Source organism: Megalobrama amblycephala, linkage group LG22 (genome assembly GCF_018812025.1).
Source record: "Megalobrama amblycephala isolate DHTTF-2021 linkage group LG22, ASM1881202v1, whole genome shotgun sequence".
Classification (NCBI taxonomy): Eukaryota; Metazoa; Chordata; class Actinopteri; order Cypriniformes; family Xenocyprididae; genus Megalobrama; species Megalobrama amblycephala.
This window is the reverse complement of record NC_063065.1, coordinates 24,586,099-24,603,791: the sequence shown is the minus strand read 5'-3', so window position 1 is coordinate 24,603,791 and position 17,693 is coordinate 24,586,099. Positions and strand designations below refer to the sequence as shown.

At 35.4% G+C, this 17,693-nt stretch overlaps 1 protein-coding gene across 2 annotated transcripts; it reads right to left on the bottom strand.

The window, feature by feature from the left end:
• Positions 1-1,435: 1,435 nt before the first annotated feature.
• anxa13 (annexin A13) lies at positions 1,436-16,121 on the bottom strand. Of its 2 annotated transcripts, none has more exons than XM_048174751.1 (11): positions 15,967-16,121; positions 13,105-13,180; positions 12,032-12,126; positions 11,740-11,910; positions 11,549-11,582; positions 9,053-9,132; positions 8,722-8,790; positions 6,745-6,846; positions 5,292-5,367; positions 3,788-3,900; positions 1,436-2,640 (listed from the first exon to the last, which is right to left on the bottom strand). In XM_048174751.1, the coding sequence occupies exons 1-11, from the start codon at positions 15,979-15,981 to the stop codon at positions 2,521-2,523; spliced, it is 951 nt and encodes a 316-aa protein (XP_048030708.1). In that variant the 5' UTR covers positions 15,982-16,121; the 3' UTR covers positions 1,436-2,520. The 2 variants fall into 2 exon arrangements, with proteins under 2 accessions (XP_048030708.1, XP_048030709.1); XM_048174752.1 differs by having other exon boundaries at positions 11,740-11,907.
• Positions 16,122-17,693: the final 1,572 nt, after the last annotated feature.

The following is a 17,693-nucleotide window of genomic DNA, read 5'->3' as shown; positions in this document are numbered from 1 at the left end:
GAGAAGTGCACGACGACCAAGGGCACAGAGTGATGGTAGCATCTTCTCTTTCAGTATAGAGCAGTACATCTGTGAATTCATGATGCCATCAATGAAATGCAGCTCCCCGACACCAGCAGCACTCATGCAGCCCCACATAAGGACACTGCCACCACCATGTTTCACTGTAGGCACCGTGCATTTTTCTTTGTATTCCTCACCTTTGCGACACCATACAGTTTTGAAGCCATCAGTTCCAAAAGCATTTATCTTGGTCTCATCACTCCAGAGTATAGAGTCCCAGTAGTCTTCATCTTTGTCAGCATGGGCCCTGGCAAACTCTAGGCGGGCTTTTTTGTGCCTGGGCTTTAGGAGAGGCTTCTTTCGTGGACGGCACCCATGCACGCCATTCCTCTGCAGTGTACGGCATATTGTGTCACGGGAAATAGTCAAATAGTTGGCTTTCTACTTCTTTAGATAACTGCAGTGAACTCGCATGCCGATTTTCTTCAACCCTTCTCATCAGAAGACGCTCTTGTCCGTGGATGACCTGTACGTCTCTGTGAGATGGTTGCAGTTCCATCTTTTTAAAATTTTTGTACCACTTTTGCTACAGTATTCTGAAGTAAAGCTTTGCTGATCTTCTTGTAGCCTTCACCTTTCTGGTGTAAACAAATTATTTTCTTTCTCAGGTCTTGTGACATTACTCTTCCATGTGGTGCCATTGCTGACAGCATGAAATGGGAAGGGATTTTAACACCCTTTTATAGTCAACTGTCTGCTGGACACCTGTGTAATGAATAATTAGACTCACCTGTGGTTGAATTCTTGTTAAATTAGACATTTGTAAAAAAAAAAAAAAAAAAAAAAAAAAAAAAATTAGCTTTGCTCCAGAGACTTTCAGTGGGGTGTACTTCATTTTTGCATCACACTAATTTGAGTAAAACTGAAAATTTTGTTCTCTAAGTTATATTATTAACCTTACTTTCATGTTATAAGTTAAACAGATGTTATAAAACTTAGTCTTGTCAACATTTTGGAAATTGTTTGTGTTCATTGAGATATTGTTTAAAATGTTACTTTTCAAAGGGGGTGTACTCATTTATGCTGAGCACTATATATATATATATATTCTAGTAAGAGATTTATTTTGATTGTTTTTATTTTAAAATTATTTATTTATTTAGCTTTTCATTAAACTCACGAATGAACCCCAGAGAAACTTTGATTAGGCCATCTCGATCATCGGTGAGCAAAGTAACACATACCATGCAACAACTTCTCTTAACGTGGCGATTCGGGACAGGACAATATTGTGCTGCTAAATAATGGTGAATAATTTAATTAAAATATACAATGAAGAGTATATTTATATAAATAAACATTTAAGTAAATGAAGAGACAATCACAGAATAATAATACTAGTCCTCCAGTAACTTTGCAAGATACTCCAGTGTACTTTGAACGGCTTTATTTTATTCAGTTAATTATTTCATAGAATGAAATACAATTGTGTTAATACAGAAGATACTAGTCCAAGTTCCATCTCACATTTACTCAAACTACGTTTCATTTAAATAGTCATTTCACAGATAGTAAGCCCTGCATACTGAATAACACATGGGTCTATGTTCTTGATCTTAATTTGATAAAATGGATGAATTGATAAAATGATAATGGTAAAAAAAAATGAGGGGGGAGAACAACACAACTCTGCCTTTATTCTTGTGTTAAAGATATATTAAAATATTATGTAATTTATATTAAAATATTCCATCTAAATATTATAAATACTTTAGTTTTGTGTTAGTTACAACATTACTGATTGTGAGTAAAACTGTCACTTCAATAACGCAGATATTTTACCACAGGTTGACATATTAGCTGCATAGAAGTTTCATAAATAATTTTGCTGACCATAAATGTTACATTCAGTGTTTCTCTGTATGCGTCATAATGTCGTTCACACATATTCAGAATTCACATTGTCATGCACATTTTGAAACGGTCAGTGAAACTGTGAGGTTTTTGTATGGCAAAATACTGGCAGGAAAATGATCTCATGACTGATATTTGACAGTAAATAAAATTGCTGGTCTTGCATCATTTATGTTCTTACTTCTCAACTCAAAATTATCATAATGTAGGTAAGCTAACAATGTTATTTTGTAATCCCAGAAACCACAAGACTCCACTTAAACAAATTCAACTGGCCAATTTAGTGTCAAAAACAAGGAATGTCACAGAAACTGGACACACATGCATGTTTCTGTTTGTGAGGACAGCTGATCATGAGACTTTTGAATCATGTTATGTATATTCATAATTTAAACAGGCATATATATTGCACAGTACATACTTTGATACATTGATATTAAAAATGTATTTGAAAGTTTAGTCCCTACTTCTCCACTTTAAACTAAGGTTTATAAAATTGTGTAGACTATAGGACAGAAAATAAGTCATGTTAGTTTGCCTTGATTGGGACTTTAATGAAAGCTTCCTTGGTCCATGGTAAGCACTGGGGTCTGATTGTGCGTCTCAGTGAAGGATGGCCAGCAGGAGGCGCTTGAAATCTCCACCGCATTCGGAGCTGATGGCGTCTTTTAGAGACACATCATATTTCTCCAGGTACATGTCTTTAATGGTCTCCAGATCAATCTACTCAAACAGAAGAGTGTACATTACAGGCTGTTTTGTAAGACAGTACAGTGTACTTTAATGTCTATGATCAGAATAGCATGTTATACTAATCATAGTATTTGCTATTTACTGTGCACGGTATGCAAATGCATGCATGAAATATCTGGAAACCTGCTACATTTGTAACATGAAATCCCAAAATGCAATGCATTTCCAGTTTGACAATAGAACCAATAGTACAATACCATTCAAATGTTTGGATTTCTTTTAAATAAAGTATTACTTTTATTGAGCAAGGACGCATTAAATTGATCAAAAGTGACAATAAAGACATTTATAATGGTTACACAAGATTTCTGTTTCAAATAAATATTAAGTAGCACAACTGTTTTGAACATTGATAATAATAAGAAATGTTTCTTGAGCATCAAATAGTCATATTAGAATGATTTGTGAAGGATCATGTGACACTGAAGCCTGGAATTATGATGCTGAAAATTCAGCCTTGCCATCACAGGAATAAATGACATTTTTAAATAGATTAAAATAGAAAAGAGTTCTTTTAAATTGTAATAATATTTCACAAAATTACAGTTTTTGCTGTATTTTTGATCAAATAAATGGTGAGCAGAAGATACTTTAAAAAACATTAAAGAATTCTACCGACCCCAATCTTTTGAATGGTAGTGTAATATCATTCATGACTGTTAACATCCCAAAGTTAGAAATAAATGGGAAAATACTGGATTTAAAATGCAACATAACCTTCAGTATACTACTGTTTAAAATTCTGAACATAACCAAAATGACTAGGAATACTAATAATATTATAGCTTTTTACCTTAAAGGCCCGTTCACACCAAGAACGATAACTATAAGGATAACGATAAAGATATAGTTCTAAAAATCATTCCAAATTTAAAGAATAGCAGAGTCCACAGCACAACTATAACAATAACAGCACATAACGATGACAGCCAATCAGAATTCATCCTGCTTTAAAGAGCTTGAGTACTTAAAGCGGCAGACGACAAAACTGCAGCGTGCACTTTAAATAAACAGAACAGTATTGTGCGTTGGTGTGGACGCTAATATAGTCATTGTTCTTGGTGTGAACGGGCCTTAACACTACTCAAAACATACAGAATGAGGAATGGTATTATACCTCTGAGCGACACACAATGATGCGGATGAGAGTGTCTTCATCAGTTCCGGCTCCTTTCATAGCGGCGTTCAGCCTCCGGGCAAAGAATAGCTGGGGGCTCTTAGCACACCTCACTATGGGTTAGATGGGAAGTGTTAACCGTTTAGCACCGTTTTACTGGACTGTAGTATAACTATACAATGAATAAAACTGGAAGCTCTAGTATTGTAGTATTTTAACATAACAATTTGGCTTTGTTCACACTCTGCCCAGTTTGCAAATAGTAATGACTTAAGGCCCTGATATTTACCACTTAGTGGTAAAAATATGTTTATTTACTTTGCAGTGGTATACTGATAGCAAACATCCCAACACCGCCCACACTGCAGAGAGTGACATGAATATGTAAATATGTGCTGTACGCTTTCCTGTCAATAACAAAATAAACAACAAAAATGACAGCGGTGAGAAAACAGCAGGTAAGAAAGCATCCGATCATAGTGATGTGGATATATCTGCACCAGCTCTGCAATTCGACACTCTTTCACATTTATTTATATCGCACTTTATACAATAGGTTGTTTAAAAGCAAGCAGCTTTACAGTATTAAACATGAAAAAACAGTGTCAGTGTCTCTTTCAATTAGAATTACAACTTAAATGTCTACTATAAAGCAGCTCTCTATTGTGCTCATGTTTGTACTCGCAGATGTCTGACTGCGACGAATCAGACGTCTGACCTCGACGGCCTGAACAGAAGAAATTAAACGGAGAAGAAGGCGGAGCCTCAGAGCACACCTATGGATTACATTATCATCCTGGGCCAATGGTAGTTCGAAGGTGTTTATCAGCCAAAGTTTTCTAGAAAATTTCCTTTGGCAAGCTGTTTAGAACTCCTGAACAAACACAAAACAAACTTTGTTTTGGCCTGAATTTGTTTGAAATGACGTCACACAGTCTTCGATTTCGTTTCAAGTATATCAGGGCCTTTACAGTTGTCAAGAAACAAAAGTTGCCGTGATGTATATCAGAGTAAAACAGCTACTCTAGGTCTCAAACAAGAAAAAATGTTGGGCGGGACTTGATTTTTTCCATCAGGAATGAATTGGATTGTTGTAGTTTGCTACTGTTGTGATCTCATGTGAGTGACAGTTTGTCCCGCCCTTGCGTTCAAAAATCACATCATCAAGAAGAGAAGAGATGTTGATATTTTGAATAATTTGATTAAAGATTACGAGGGTACGCTAAAAATAATGATGTGCATGGATAATAAATACTGCAACATTCCTTAAAAAAACAAGAACTGTCAATTTTGATTTCATTCAGACACACTACAAAAAGCTGTAGACACTACTGGACATTGTGTGATGCTACATTAACTTTCTCAAAGAGATTTTACTTTACAACTTTCCATTTCAAAATCAGATGTCATGTGATTTCTTTACTGTTCATACTACAAAAAAAACGAAATGGAGTCAGATATACCAAAAAAATCTGAATTTGCTGTCAGTGTTTACAATACAAACCAAGAGTAATGAAGCAGTCCTTCAGAGTTCCAGAGGTTTCCTTATCAATTGCATCCAAAATCTCAGTTCCAGAAATCTGTTGAAGAACATGAAATATAATGAAAAGTAATCCAGAGCTATTACAAAAAACTAAGACAATTTATTGTACTACATTACTACCTTAAAGGGATAGTTCACCCAAAAATAAAAAGCGATCTGTCATTTTAGAAAAAAAAATGTAAATGTGTATGCTTTATATAAACAAAGGATCGCCTTTCAAGTGGTTCCGCCAATACTGCACTTTCGTATTTTCAAAAATCTTACTCTGTATGTCCTACGCCTTCCCTATTCTACTTACGGAAAAAATGGAACTGCCGCTGCGTTCGTTCCGTAAGTAGAATAGGGAAGGCGTAGGACATACAGCGTAAGCTTTTTGAAGAATACAACACTTTACATTTTTTTCGAAAATGGCCGATCATTTCGCTAGATAAGACCCTTATTCCTCGTCTGGTATCGTTTAAAGCCCTTTGAAGCTGCACTGAAACTGTAATTTTGACCTTCAACCGTTTGGGCTCCATTGAAGTCCACTATAAGAAGAATAATCCTGGAATGTTTTCATCAAAAACCTTAATTTCTTTTTGATTGAAGAAAGAAAGACATGAACATCTTGGATGACATGGGGGTGAGTAAATTATCAGGAAAATTTTATTTGAAAGTGAACTAATCCTTAAAAAGACGCAAAAGTATCACAGAATGATCCCATGCAATACGTGTTGTATATTCCAAGTGTTCTGGGGGTATACGAGAGGGTTTATTAAAAAAACAAACCAAAATGTAACATATTATTTAACGTCTTCTGTGCATGACTGCACGTTCGTGCGACTATTAGCGCCGTAGTTCACTCCGACTCACCCAGAAAAAGCACACAAGTTGTGAGATATCAAGATGAATAAAAATGCGACATGAAATACAATGCCTAGAAATCCCAAAGAGTATCTGTGTACTATCTTCACTGAGTTGAATATCTCCAGAACTGAACTCCGGTTGTCAGTTGACGGATGCAATAATTTATTGTTGTGATGAACACAACAAATATTTTCACCTCAGAAAAGAAAGTATATGGATTGCACTTTATGTCGTGTTTTATTAATTTGGATTTCTCACAACTTGTGTGCTTTTTCTGGGCGAGATGGAGTGAACTGCTGCAAGAGAAAGAGTTTCAAGAAAGTGCACGTCGAGCAGCCGCACACAGAAGATCAACGGCCAAGGTCAGGATTTTCGTTAAATAATATTTTAAATTTCATTTTGTATTTTGTTGTACTAAACCCTATCATATATCCCCAGAATACTTGGAATATATGTCACGTGTCGAATTAGATCATTCTGTGATCCTTTTGATTTGATCTACTTTTGATTGTTATTTTCATTTTAGGGTGAACTGTCCCTTTAAGCTCATAGAACAGAATAAACTCACGGCTTCATAGGCTTTGAATGTGGCCTGCAGCTGTAAGTAGTTCCTGGTGGCCAGAATGAAGCTGAAAGTTGACTCATCTGTGCCAAAGCAGCCCTCTCCAGCCTTACAGATAATCAAAACATATATTAACAAACTGGAATAAGACTGGAAGTGGGACTAAATATTAATATCACTATGTCGTCATAAAATATCCCAGGGTGATCTCATTCATATTAAAGGGTTAGTTCACCCAAAAATGAAAATTCTGTCATTTATTACTTACCTCATGCCGTTCCACACCCGAAAGACCTTCATTAATCTTCGGAACACAAATTAAGATATTTTAGTTCAAATCCGATGGCTCCGTGATGCCTTCATAGGGAGTAATGTCACTTCCTCTGTCAAGATCCATAAAGGTACTAAAACACCTCTAAATCAGTTCATGTGCGTACAGTGGTTTAATATTAATATTATAAAGCGACGAGAATATTTTTGGTGCGCCGATTTTTGATGGCCGATTTCAAAACACTGCTTCAGGAAGCATCGGAGCACAGATGAATCAGTGTGTCGAATCTGCAGTTCGGAGCGCCAAAGTCACGTGATTTCAGCCGTTTGGCGGGTTTGAACCGCGATCCGATTCATGATTCGATACACTGATTCATAATGCTCCGATGCTTCCTGAAGCAATGTTTTGAAATCTAAGTCGTTTTTTTTAAGTCGTTATTTTGTTTTTTTGCCACACCAAAAATATTCTCGTCGGTTTATAATATTAATATTGAACAACTGTACTCACATGAACTGATATAGATCTGTTTTTAGTACCTTTATGGATCTTGACAGAGGAAGTGTGACATTACTCCCTATGAAGGCCTCACGGAGCCATCGGATTTGAACTAAAATATCTTAATTTGTGTTCTGAAGATGAACGAAGGTCTTACGGGTGTGGAACGGCATGAGGGTAAGTAATAAATGACAGAATTTTCATTTTTGGGTGAACTAACCCTTTAACATGTATTTCCTATCACACATTAAATCATAAAAATGTAAAATAAGAGAAAAACTATCAAAATAAATTGTATTTGTTGGCATGTCATATGACCATTAACTGACATTAGAGAACCGTAAACATGCAAATGTATTAAGTGTCTGAGATTTTAACTTAAAATCTCAGGAGGTACGTCAAGGAAATATTTGAGGTCCAAAGGGTTCGGGTGCCAAAACATTTTGGAAATCCCTGAGATAAACAATGAAGCAAAATATCAAACTATTAACAGCATCTAAAACATAAACAGAACAGCATATAGCTGAATGTGTGAAATGCATTTCATAAATGTCATGCCATTAACATTTCTAAATACTAATAAAGTAATAATTAAAGCTAATAAAGTAATAAAAAATAATAATAATAAATAAATAAATAAATAAATAGTATACACTACTGTTCAAAACTTTTTAAATTAAATGAACACTTTTATTCAGCAAGGATGCACTAAATTGATCAAAAGTAAAGATATTTATAATATTACAAAATATTTCTATAATAATTACATGCTGTTCTTTTGAACTTGCTATTCATCAAAGAATCCTGAAAAAAATGTATCACTGTTTCCTCAAAAATATTGAACAGCACAACTGTTTTCAACATTGATAATAATAAATGTTTCCTGAGCATCAAATCAGCATATTAGAATGATTTCTGAAGGATCATGTGACACTGAAGACTGTACTAATGATGCTGAAAATTACTTTGATCAATTACATTACAATTTTAAATATATTAAAATAGAAAATAAAATTGTAATAATATTTAACAATATTCATGTTTTTACTGTATTTTTGATCAAATAAATGCAGCCTTGGTGAGCATAAGAGTTATACAAATAGTCATGTTTTAGATGCTGTTCACACATTTATATAGTGTTTCCAGACATGTGCTGAACTAAGCTTCATGTATAAATATCTACAGTATAAAGTGAGATCGTGTTGAATGTCCCCTACTTCAAATAGTGAGACGGCATCTTGCTCTGCCAGTGCTTCGTCCACCTCGTAGCTCTCATCTCTGTTACCCTACAAGAGAGAAAGTATTAACCAACACCCTTGACCGAGAGAGTGAAATCCAATCTGAGTCACGTCATTGAATCCTGCCTCTACTTATCTAATGAAAGGGGATGTGAAACACTGCCAACTCCAGAGCTCTATAGGGACAGGAGGAAGAGGGAGGGGTGCTAAACACAGGCCTACACTGAGAGCTTCATGTCACCCAGGACTGCACCGTAGTCATTTTGTAAGACGTGAGCAACCATTTTGATTTAGAATGAAGAGGATTTACCTCGAGAAGCAATGTTAGCAGTCGCCTAACATCCCCACTGGTGTCTCCTTCAATGTCTGCATCCAAATCTCTGTCATGCACTGTAGACAACAATATACAGTTGTTGCTTACCAAAAGTGGTTTGTTTTATTTGATAAAACAATAGAAATACTGTTCAAAATGAAGAAAAACATATTTCCCACGTCTACACTTATTGTATTGTCTTTTGATTCTTAACTAAATTATTTGAAACATCATGAATCTATAATCTGGTCAAATCGTGGTAGAAATATTTATGTCAGAAATATGAAGACAAAACTGTAATTATGACAATTTACACCATATTGACAAAGATGTTACACCAGTTTTACATTCACAGGCTTAAGAACCATATTTTTAAAAAGAAATTAAAGGATTAATTAGTTCGCTTTGAAATGAAAATTACCCCAAGAAGTACCCTAAAGTCTTCCTAGGTGTATTTGACTTTCTTCTTTCTGATGAACACAATCAAAGTTATATTAATAAATATCCTGATGCATCCCAACTTTACATTGGCAGTGAATGGCACCAACAAGTATGAAGCTCAAGACACTCCACACAGCTCCGGGGGGTTAATAAAGGCCTTCTGAAGCAAAGTGATGCGTCTGAGTAAGAAAAATATCCATATTTAACAAGTTATAAAGTAAATTAAAGGTGCCCTAGAATTAAATATTGAATTTATATTGGCACAATTGAATAACAAGAGTTCAGTACATGGAAAAGACAACTCCATTGTTTCCTCCTTCTTATATAAATCTCATTTGTTTAAAAGACCTCCGAAGAACAGGCGAATCTCAACATAACACCGACTGTTACGTAACAGTCGGGATCATTAATATGTACAGTACGCCCCCAATATTTGCATATCCCAGCTCATGTTCAATGCATTACACAAGGGCAGGCAGTATTATCGTCTGGATCTGTGCACAGCTGAATCATCAGACTAGGTAAGCAAGCAAGGACAACAGCGAAAAATGGCAGATGGAGCGATAATAACTGACATGATCCATGATATCATGATATTTTTGGTGATATTTGTAAATTGTTACCATTGTTTCTTACTGTATTCATGGAGACAAGACTGTCGTTATTTTCATTTTTTAAACACTTGCAGTCTGTATAATGCATAAACACATCTTCATTCTTTATAAATCTCTCCAACAGTGTGTAATGTTAGCTTTAGCCACGGAGCACTATCAAACTCATTCAGAATCTAATGTAAACATCCAAATAAATACTGTACTTACGCGATTAGACATGTTGCATGACGAACACTTTGTAAAGATCCATTTTGAGGGTTATATTAGCTGTGTGAACTTTGTTTATGGTGTTTAAGGCAAGCACGAGCTCTTGGGGCGTGGAGCATGAGATTTAAAGGGGCCGCACACCCTGAATCGGCGCATTTATAATGATAGGCAGTTAAAAAAAGTAATACAAAAAAAACTATGGGGTATTTTGAGCTGAAACTTCACAGACACATTTAGGGGACACTTAAGACTTATATTACATCTTTTGAAAACATATTCTTCGGCACCTTTAATTGAAATTTTGTAGGTGCCGCTATCGAGCCGTTTTGCCACACCTAATTCTGAAACCCAGGATATTTATTAATTTTTCTCTGATTGTGTTCATCAGAAAGAAGAAAGTCATATACACCTAGGATGGCTTGAGGGTGAGTAAAGCTTGGGCTAATTTTCATGATTGGCCCTCTGGCTTGTCAATCACTGCCATTACGTTCCTTGTGAGAGACGTGCGCGGATTGGCCCTCTTGGCCAATCATGGCAGTGATTGACAAGCCAGAAGGCCAATCGTTTACGCGATGATCACACAAACGATTGGCTGATGTTTTTAAGGCCCTACCTCGTGCACAGATGATGTATATTGATATTATTCCTTTCAGTGCACCAAATAAATAGTCTTTTATCAGTTAGTAAAGACAGTTTCAAGTAATATTGCAAAAATGTATAAAACAAAACATCCTCTATAGCACCTTTAAATCTTCTCATAATATACATTGCGCATCACCTCATTTCTCAAAGAGTCTGAAAACGGTTCATTCAAAGATTCGGTCTCTCTAAACCCCTCCTTTCCATGAGCCTACTCTGCTCTGATTGGTCAGACAGACCAGTTTGATGTGATTGGTCTGCCACTGCCACTACAACTACAGTGTTTGAGGGCGGGTCAAAGTAGATGTTGTTCGCAGGCAGCCAATGAAGACCATAGGCTGGCATTATAGAAATTTGTTACATTGTTACGTAACAGGAAGTGAGACTGGAATTGCTGATGACTTCTTTCTTATAGGAGACAATAACTTTATTTATCATGCACTTTGATCTTTAAAACACAGCAGACCTTTTACATTCAAACAGCTATATTACACACCGCATGAAAGATAATATTGGAAAAGCATAAAGGGGAACTTTTAAGTTCTCAACAACTCCTTTTTATAGTGTTGAAAGTATATTGAGTCATTCTTACCATAGATGTAGGTGTCTTTGTAAGTGGCAATCTCCTGTTAGAAAACAAAAAGTAGTAAATGACTCATTTCTATTTCTAAATCCATTCAACTGAAACTATAATAGTAACGGACAGACATTTTTCCCTGCTTTGAGAACAGTCACAAACACAGGAACTTGCAGATGCTTTCAGTTCAAAACAAACTGACATACAGCATTGGTAGCAGTGCACAGAATCTCCACCAGGACATCCTCGTCTGTGCCAGCGCCCTTCATGGCCTTCCTGAGCTCCTTAACAGCAAACACGTGGGGAGGATCCAACATGGCAATGATGGCATTCTCGAAGTTTCCAGACAGCTCGCTCTTCAAAACCTCCACCAACTCCTTCACAGAAAACACAAAGCTTTGAGTGCCCACTCTTTATTCTTAAAAGATGTCCAAATGCCATTTTCATTTTTAAAAACTACTTCTATTTGACATGAAAGGGTGTTTTCAGAATACTCACGTCATCATATTTCTCAAAGTATATTTGTTTGATCTCCATTCTCTGAGCTGCACTTCGATTGGCTAGAATGTTTATGATGGCTTGCTCATCAGTTCCTTGAAAATTTAACAGAACATGTCATTCAGATTTATCCAGCAGTTATGAAAATAGCCTGTAAATAGCAGACCAACTATAACTGCATAGTGAATTGTAATTGGGTCAATGAAGTGACTGGTCATTTTTTGATGGGTCAAGGCCTTAATAATAGTAAAAAAAATCAAAAATATGACGTGAGTACAACTAGATCTCTTTTATTGAATCCAAAAGGTTTTAATTATATTTTGCTCCATATAAAAGGTATTTTAAAGGTTTTGAAGTGTCAAAAGTCATTCAGTTTAACCGTCCAAAGGCCAATACAGTCATTTCATTTGTGAATAAAATATCTTAAAATGAAATAAATGTATATATTTTTTATGGCATGTTTTTATAACATCATATATCAACATGGTGCAAAATGATGTCCGGAAAAATGTATTTCATTGATGTCATTCGGAGTAACCAATATAAATATTTTGGATCAAGTTATGTGGTAAATATCAAATGACAAGATGTGACATTATTCAAACACCTGCAAAGGACCACATGGTCATGAAGCAAAGTACTAACTCTCTTTTAACTATTTGAAAAATTCATGTTTTCACTTGTTCATACGCATGTCCCGAAACATCAGGTAATTCGGTACAACCACTATATAACATGGAAAATGTTTTTTATTAGCTAGCTTTTATTAGTTAGCTACCTATCTTATTCAGTATAACCAAAAGTGTCATTCGGTAAAACCGAAAATTTGGTTAAACCGAATGACTTTTTTGGTGACAAATTTTGTCCATCTTGTAAAAAATGACAAAAGCAGTGTTAATCGATTATAAAATTCACATAATCTCATTGTTAACACTTAGAAAAACTTCAAAATTAATAATATCTCCATTATGTTTTTTTTTTACACTTTTAAAAACATTATTCGTCACATCAATGACACAATTGCATTTGATAGATATACTAAATGCAAGTATAAGATTGGAAAAACATCTCACCTAAACCTTTGCAGGCTTTGCGGATGGCCTTTATATCGGCAACTACATCGAAGTCTTCATAAGGAACAATTGTTGGCTATTGAATAAAACCAAAGAGAATTATTTCCAATGTTCATCATGTTTGATGCTGTTCACAGTGAATTACAATATGTCTTAAACATTCACATGAATTAGGTTACTTAAAGGGATAGTTCACCCAAAAATTTCTATGATATAAAAAATACTATGATAGTCAATGGGGGGCGAGATCTGCTTGGTTACAAACATTCTTCTAAATATCTTCCTTGGTGTACAGCAGAGCAAATAAATTTAGATTTACATTTACATTTTAATAATTTAGCAGATGTTTTTCCTCCAAAGCGACTTACAAATGAGAATAGTAGAAGCAATCAAATCACCATGCAAGAGTACGCAAGTGCCGTGTCAAGTCCCAGTTTCACCAGCAAAGTGTTCGTAGCAAAAAATTTTACATTTTTTTAAATACACACAAATACAGAAAAGTAAAGATGAAAAGTGCTAATGGGTCAAGTCTTGACGAAAAAGATATGTGACTCAGCTGCTTGGATAGAGTGTGGCAGGTCATTCCACCAGCAGGGAACAGACCAGGAGAAGGTCAGTGATTTTGTGCCCCTTTGGGATGGCACCACAAGGCGCCGTTCACATGCAGAACGTACACTTCTGGAGGGCGCATAAGTCATTTAACCTAATTAGGATTTCATTTTTCAGTGAACTATCCCTTTAATTCATGTTTTAGCATTCAGTGAAATGTGCTTGCTACGACATTGGCGGTCATTATTATTGGTTGAGGACATTTATATGTGCCACCAGTAATCAGTTACCATTAAATATTGACTACAACATTTAATTTTAATACAAGAAGTCAGGTTGTTGCAACTGGTCCTTTCACATTAAAAATGAAAATGTCACTGCTTATTATTACTACATAGTTTTTGCTTTATGGAAGCAATTCTTGCAGCTATCAAGAATAATGTGTTTAAAGCAAAAATCTGTGGGGACCACTGTTATGATACTTTAATGAGAAAAATGTTTCTTATATATTTTAAAGATTCAAAAGTCCTAAAACATTTTGTTTTTTGTGTTTTGTTGTTGTGTTTTGTGTTCACCCTATGTTGTAAGTTTTGCACTCCTAATAAAAAAAACGAAAAAAAAAACGTCCTACAACATTTATTACTGTTGCAACGGTCGATGGTAGCACTCAGTAATTTGTTAAAGAATTAGTACACTTTCAAATAAAATTTTCCTGATAATTTACTCACCCCATGTCATCCAAGATGTCCATGTCTTTCTTTCTTCGGTCAAAAAGAAATTAAGGTTTTTGATGAAAACATTCCAGGATTATTCTTCTTATAATGGACTTCAATGACCTCCAAACGGTTGAAGGTCAAAATTATAGTTTCAGTACAGCTTCAAAGAGCTTTAAATGATACCAGATGAGGAATAAGGATCTTATCTAGCGAAACGATCGCTCATTTTCGGAAAAAAATACAACTATATAAACAAATGATCGCCTTACGAGTGCTTCCGCCAAAACCGAACTTTTGTATTCTTCAAAAAGCTTACACTGTATGTCCTACACCTTCCCTATTCTACTTCCGGAACGAACGCGGCGCCAGTTCCATTTTTTCCGTAAGTTGAATAGGGAAGGCGTAGGACATACAGCGTAAACTTTTTGAAGAATACAAAAGTTCGGTTTTGGCGGAAGCACTCGTAAGGCGATCATTTGTTTATATAAAGCATATACAGTTGTATTTTTGTAGAAAATGAGCAATCGTTTCGCTAGATAAGACCCTTATTCCTAATCTGGAATCCTTTAAATCCCTTTGAAGCTGCACTGAAACTATAATTTTGACCTTCAATTGGAGGCCATTGAAGTCCACTATAAGGAGAATAATCCTGGAATGTTTTCATCAAAAACCTTAATTTCTTTTCGACTGAAGAAAGAAGGACATGGAAATCTTGGATGACATGGGGGTGAGTAAATTATAAGGATTTTATTTGAAAGTGGACTAATCCTTTAACTTCTAACCATCAACCAAGAGATACATTAGAAAAAAATAAATAAAACACTTTTATAACATAAAAATATTTTTTTTTTCCTATAAAATTTTCCTAAAATGTATTTAAAAAAAAAAAAAACTATTTTTTTCCCAGATTTCACAGAAATATGCACTGAGCTTTTGTGTGTGTGTGTCTCTCTCTCTCTCTCTCTCTCTGTGTGTGTTTGTGTGTAAGTGTCTCTGTGTGTGTGTCTCTCTCTGTTTGTGTGTGTGTGTATAGCTGAAGAGGTTTAGTGTTCTACTATTGCCCACAGTCTCCCCCATATGGACAAAAGGCCGGCTGAGGAATGCTCAGAGGAAGCGCCCTGTCCAAACACAATCCTGATGGATCGAGGCCCCTGCACAGCAAACATGAAGCGGAGTTTGTCCCAGTCTCCTCCCAGAGCATTTCCTCTGACTCACTCAGATAACGTGATTCTCATACATCCTTTCTTTACAATATCATATAACTTATATAATCTAAATCACCGTAATACATATTCGAAAAGTGGAAAAATGGGTTTTAATCAGTTACCAATAAAAACAATCGCGAATTACAGTTGTAGGCTAATAACAGTTCACGCGATAAGGGCCGTTTGCCAAATGCATCGTGGCAGCGCAGCCCAGATCAGGTCTCTTAACTGTCTTTATTCTCCGTGTTCATTTTTCTGTCCTTCTTTGTAAAACAGATTTAAGTTGATCGATTTTGCGCCGAGTCCCGTGCCAAACTGAGCGCAGGAGGACACTGACTCTCTCTGACGTGTGTAAGTTGTGAATTAGCAGAGAAATGAAATGAAATACTCACTTGACAGTTTCCCATGGTGAGAGTTTCTGCTGCTTGATGATCAGATGATCTGACCGCTGTCCGAACTGCAGGCCACACGCGCACGAGTTTCTGTAAATGACGTCAGCACGTATGGAAATAACGGGATGGATTTTAAACGTGCTCATTAGAGAGGCAGCATAAACAGGTTTGGCATCTGGATTTTTGAAAACCACTATAATCATCTTAATTATTGCTATACATGACTTCTGCATGCATTATAATTATTAATTCTGACTATGTCTAACAAATATGCATTTAAATCTTGCAATTTTGAAGTTTTTTTAAAAGCAGCAGTTTCGGGCAGTCTCAAGTAGTTGAGAGAAGCAACAATAGGCATGACCTAAAACCACATATATGCCAAACAAACAGGTTGGGAGACACACAAGAACGTATTTTTATAAACTTGTGTTTCTTTGGCATCTATAGAAAGATGAATTAAGGGCGCCCCCTACTGAACAATCATTTCAGTTACTTGTCTCAGAGTGATGACTTATAACATCAGGGGCCGTATTCACAAAACATTTTATCTTACCACTAAGAGTTCTCCTAAATAGCAATAAAAGTTCTTAGCTAAGAGGTTTATCTTAAAACCTATTCACAAAGCTGCTGAGACAAACTTTTACTAAGGAATAGAGAGAAGTCTTAAGCTAAGAGTAAGGGGTTGACCTCATTGCTATGAAGTATACACACAGTGATTGGCTGATGGTTGAGGAGTCAGCGATTTAATCATAGAAATATTGTAGAATGACGTGTCATGTTTCCATATTAAAGTAATGGTTTTAAAATACAAATGTGCCCTATTCAAATAAATATTTGTAATAAAAAAGTCAAAATAAAATGTTGCCATTGTTGCCATAAAGGTTTTAAAATAGGCTAAGTGTCACTAATTAAACTAGTATATATAATTAATTTTCCGCTTCTTGGGTGTCTGCATCTCAAGAGAATGCAGAATTCAAGCGACAAATTATAAATTTGTTTTATAAACAAAGTTTGGGAGAAACATATTCAAACAGTCATATTCAAACTTTGGGTTTGGGCTAAGTTCCAAGCTCGATCCCCTTGCACAGCACACCAAACACGCTTATTTGTTAAATTTTTTGTTTTTGTTTTTTTTTTTGTCGTTTCATCGTAGATTCAAATCTATAAATCAAAATGTATTGCATTTATAAAGAAAAAGTTCAGCACCTAAGGCTCTATCGCTACTGCCTCATGGTGTACAGTGTCTTTGGGTGGATTAGGACTGTTTGTGATTTGGTCTTAGTAAGGAGTCCTCTTGACTACTCCTAATGTTTCACAGATTTAGGAGCTAGTTTTAGCGCTAAAATGTTTTGTGAAATACTCTTAGAGCAAAAATTTAGGACTCCTAAAATTAGGACTGACACACCCATTATTTTTAAGAGTTTCTCCTAAATCGGTAAGTTACACTGTAAAAAATTTCCTGTAGAATTTACAGTAACTTACTGGCAGCAGTTCGCCAGTAACTTACTGTAAATTATACTGTATTCATATTTACAGTACCATTTAAATTGCTGTAAATGTATTTACAGTACCATTTAACTTGCTGTAAACATATTTACAGTATAGTATTTTTTGCTGTAAAGAATACAATAATTTTAGGGTCTTTTCTCTAGAAGTATATTTTAATACAATCAAAAAATATAACTTTATACTGTAAAATTTCCTGTAATTCGTTGTCCACTGTTTCT

Excerpts from the sequence above, each read along its gene's own strand:
- anxa13 (XM_048174751.1), bottom strand. Across the intron at positions 6,847-8,721 it reads ATGCCGTCTCACTATTTGAA|GCTGGAGAGGGCTGCTTTGG; the intron begins GTAGGGGACATT and ends ATTATCTGTAAG. Across the intron at positions 5,368-6,744 it reads CATTCAAAGCCTATGAAGCC|ATTTCTGGAACTGAGATTTT; the intron begins GTGAGTTTATTC and ends GTTCTTCAACAG.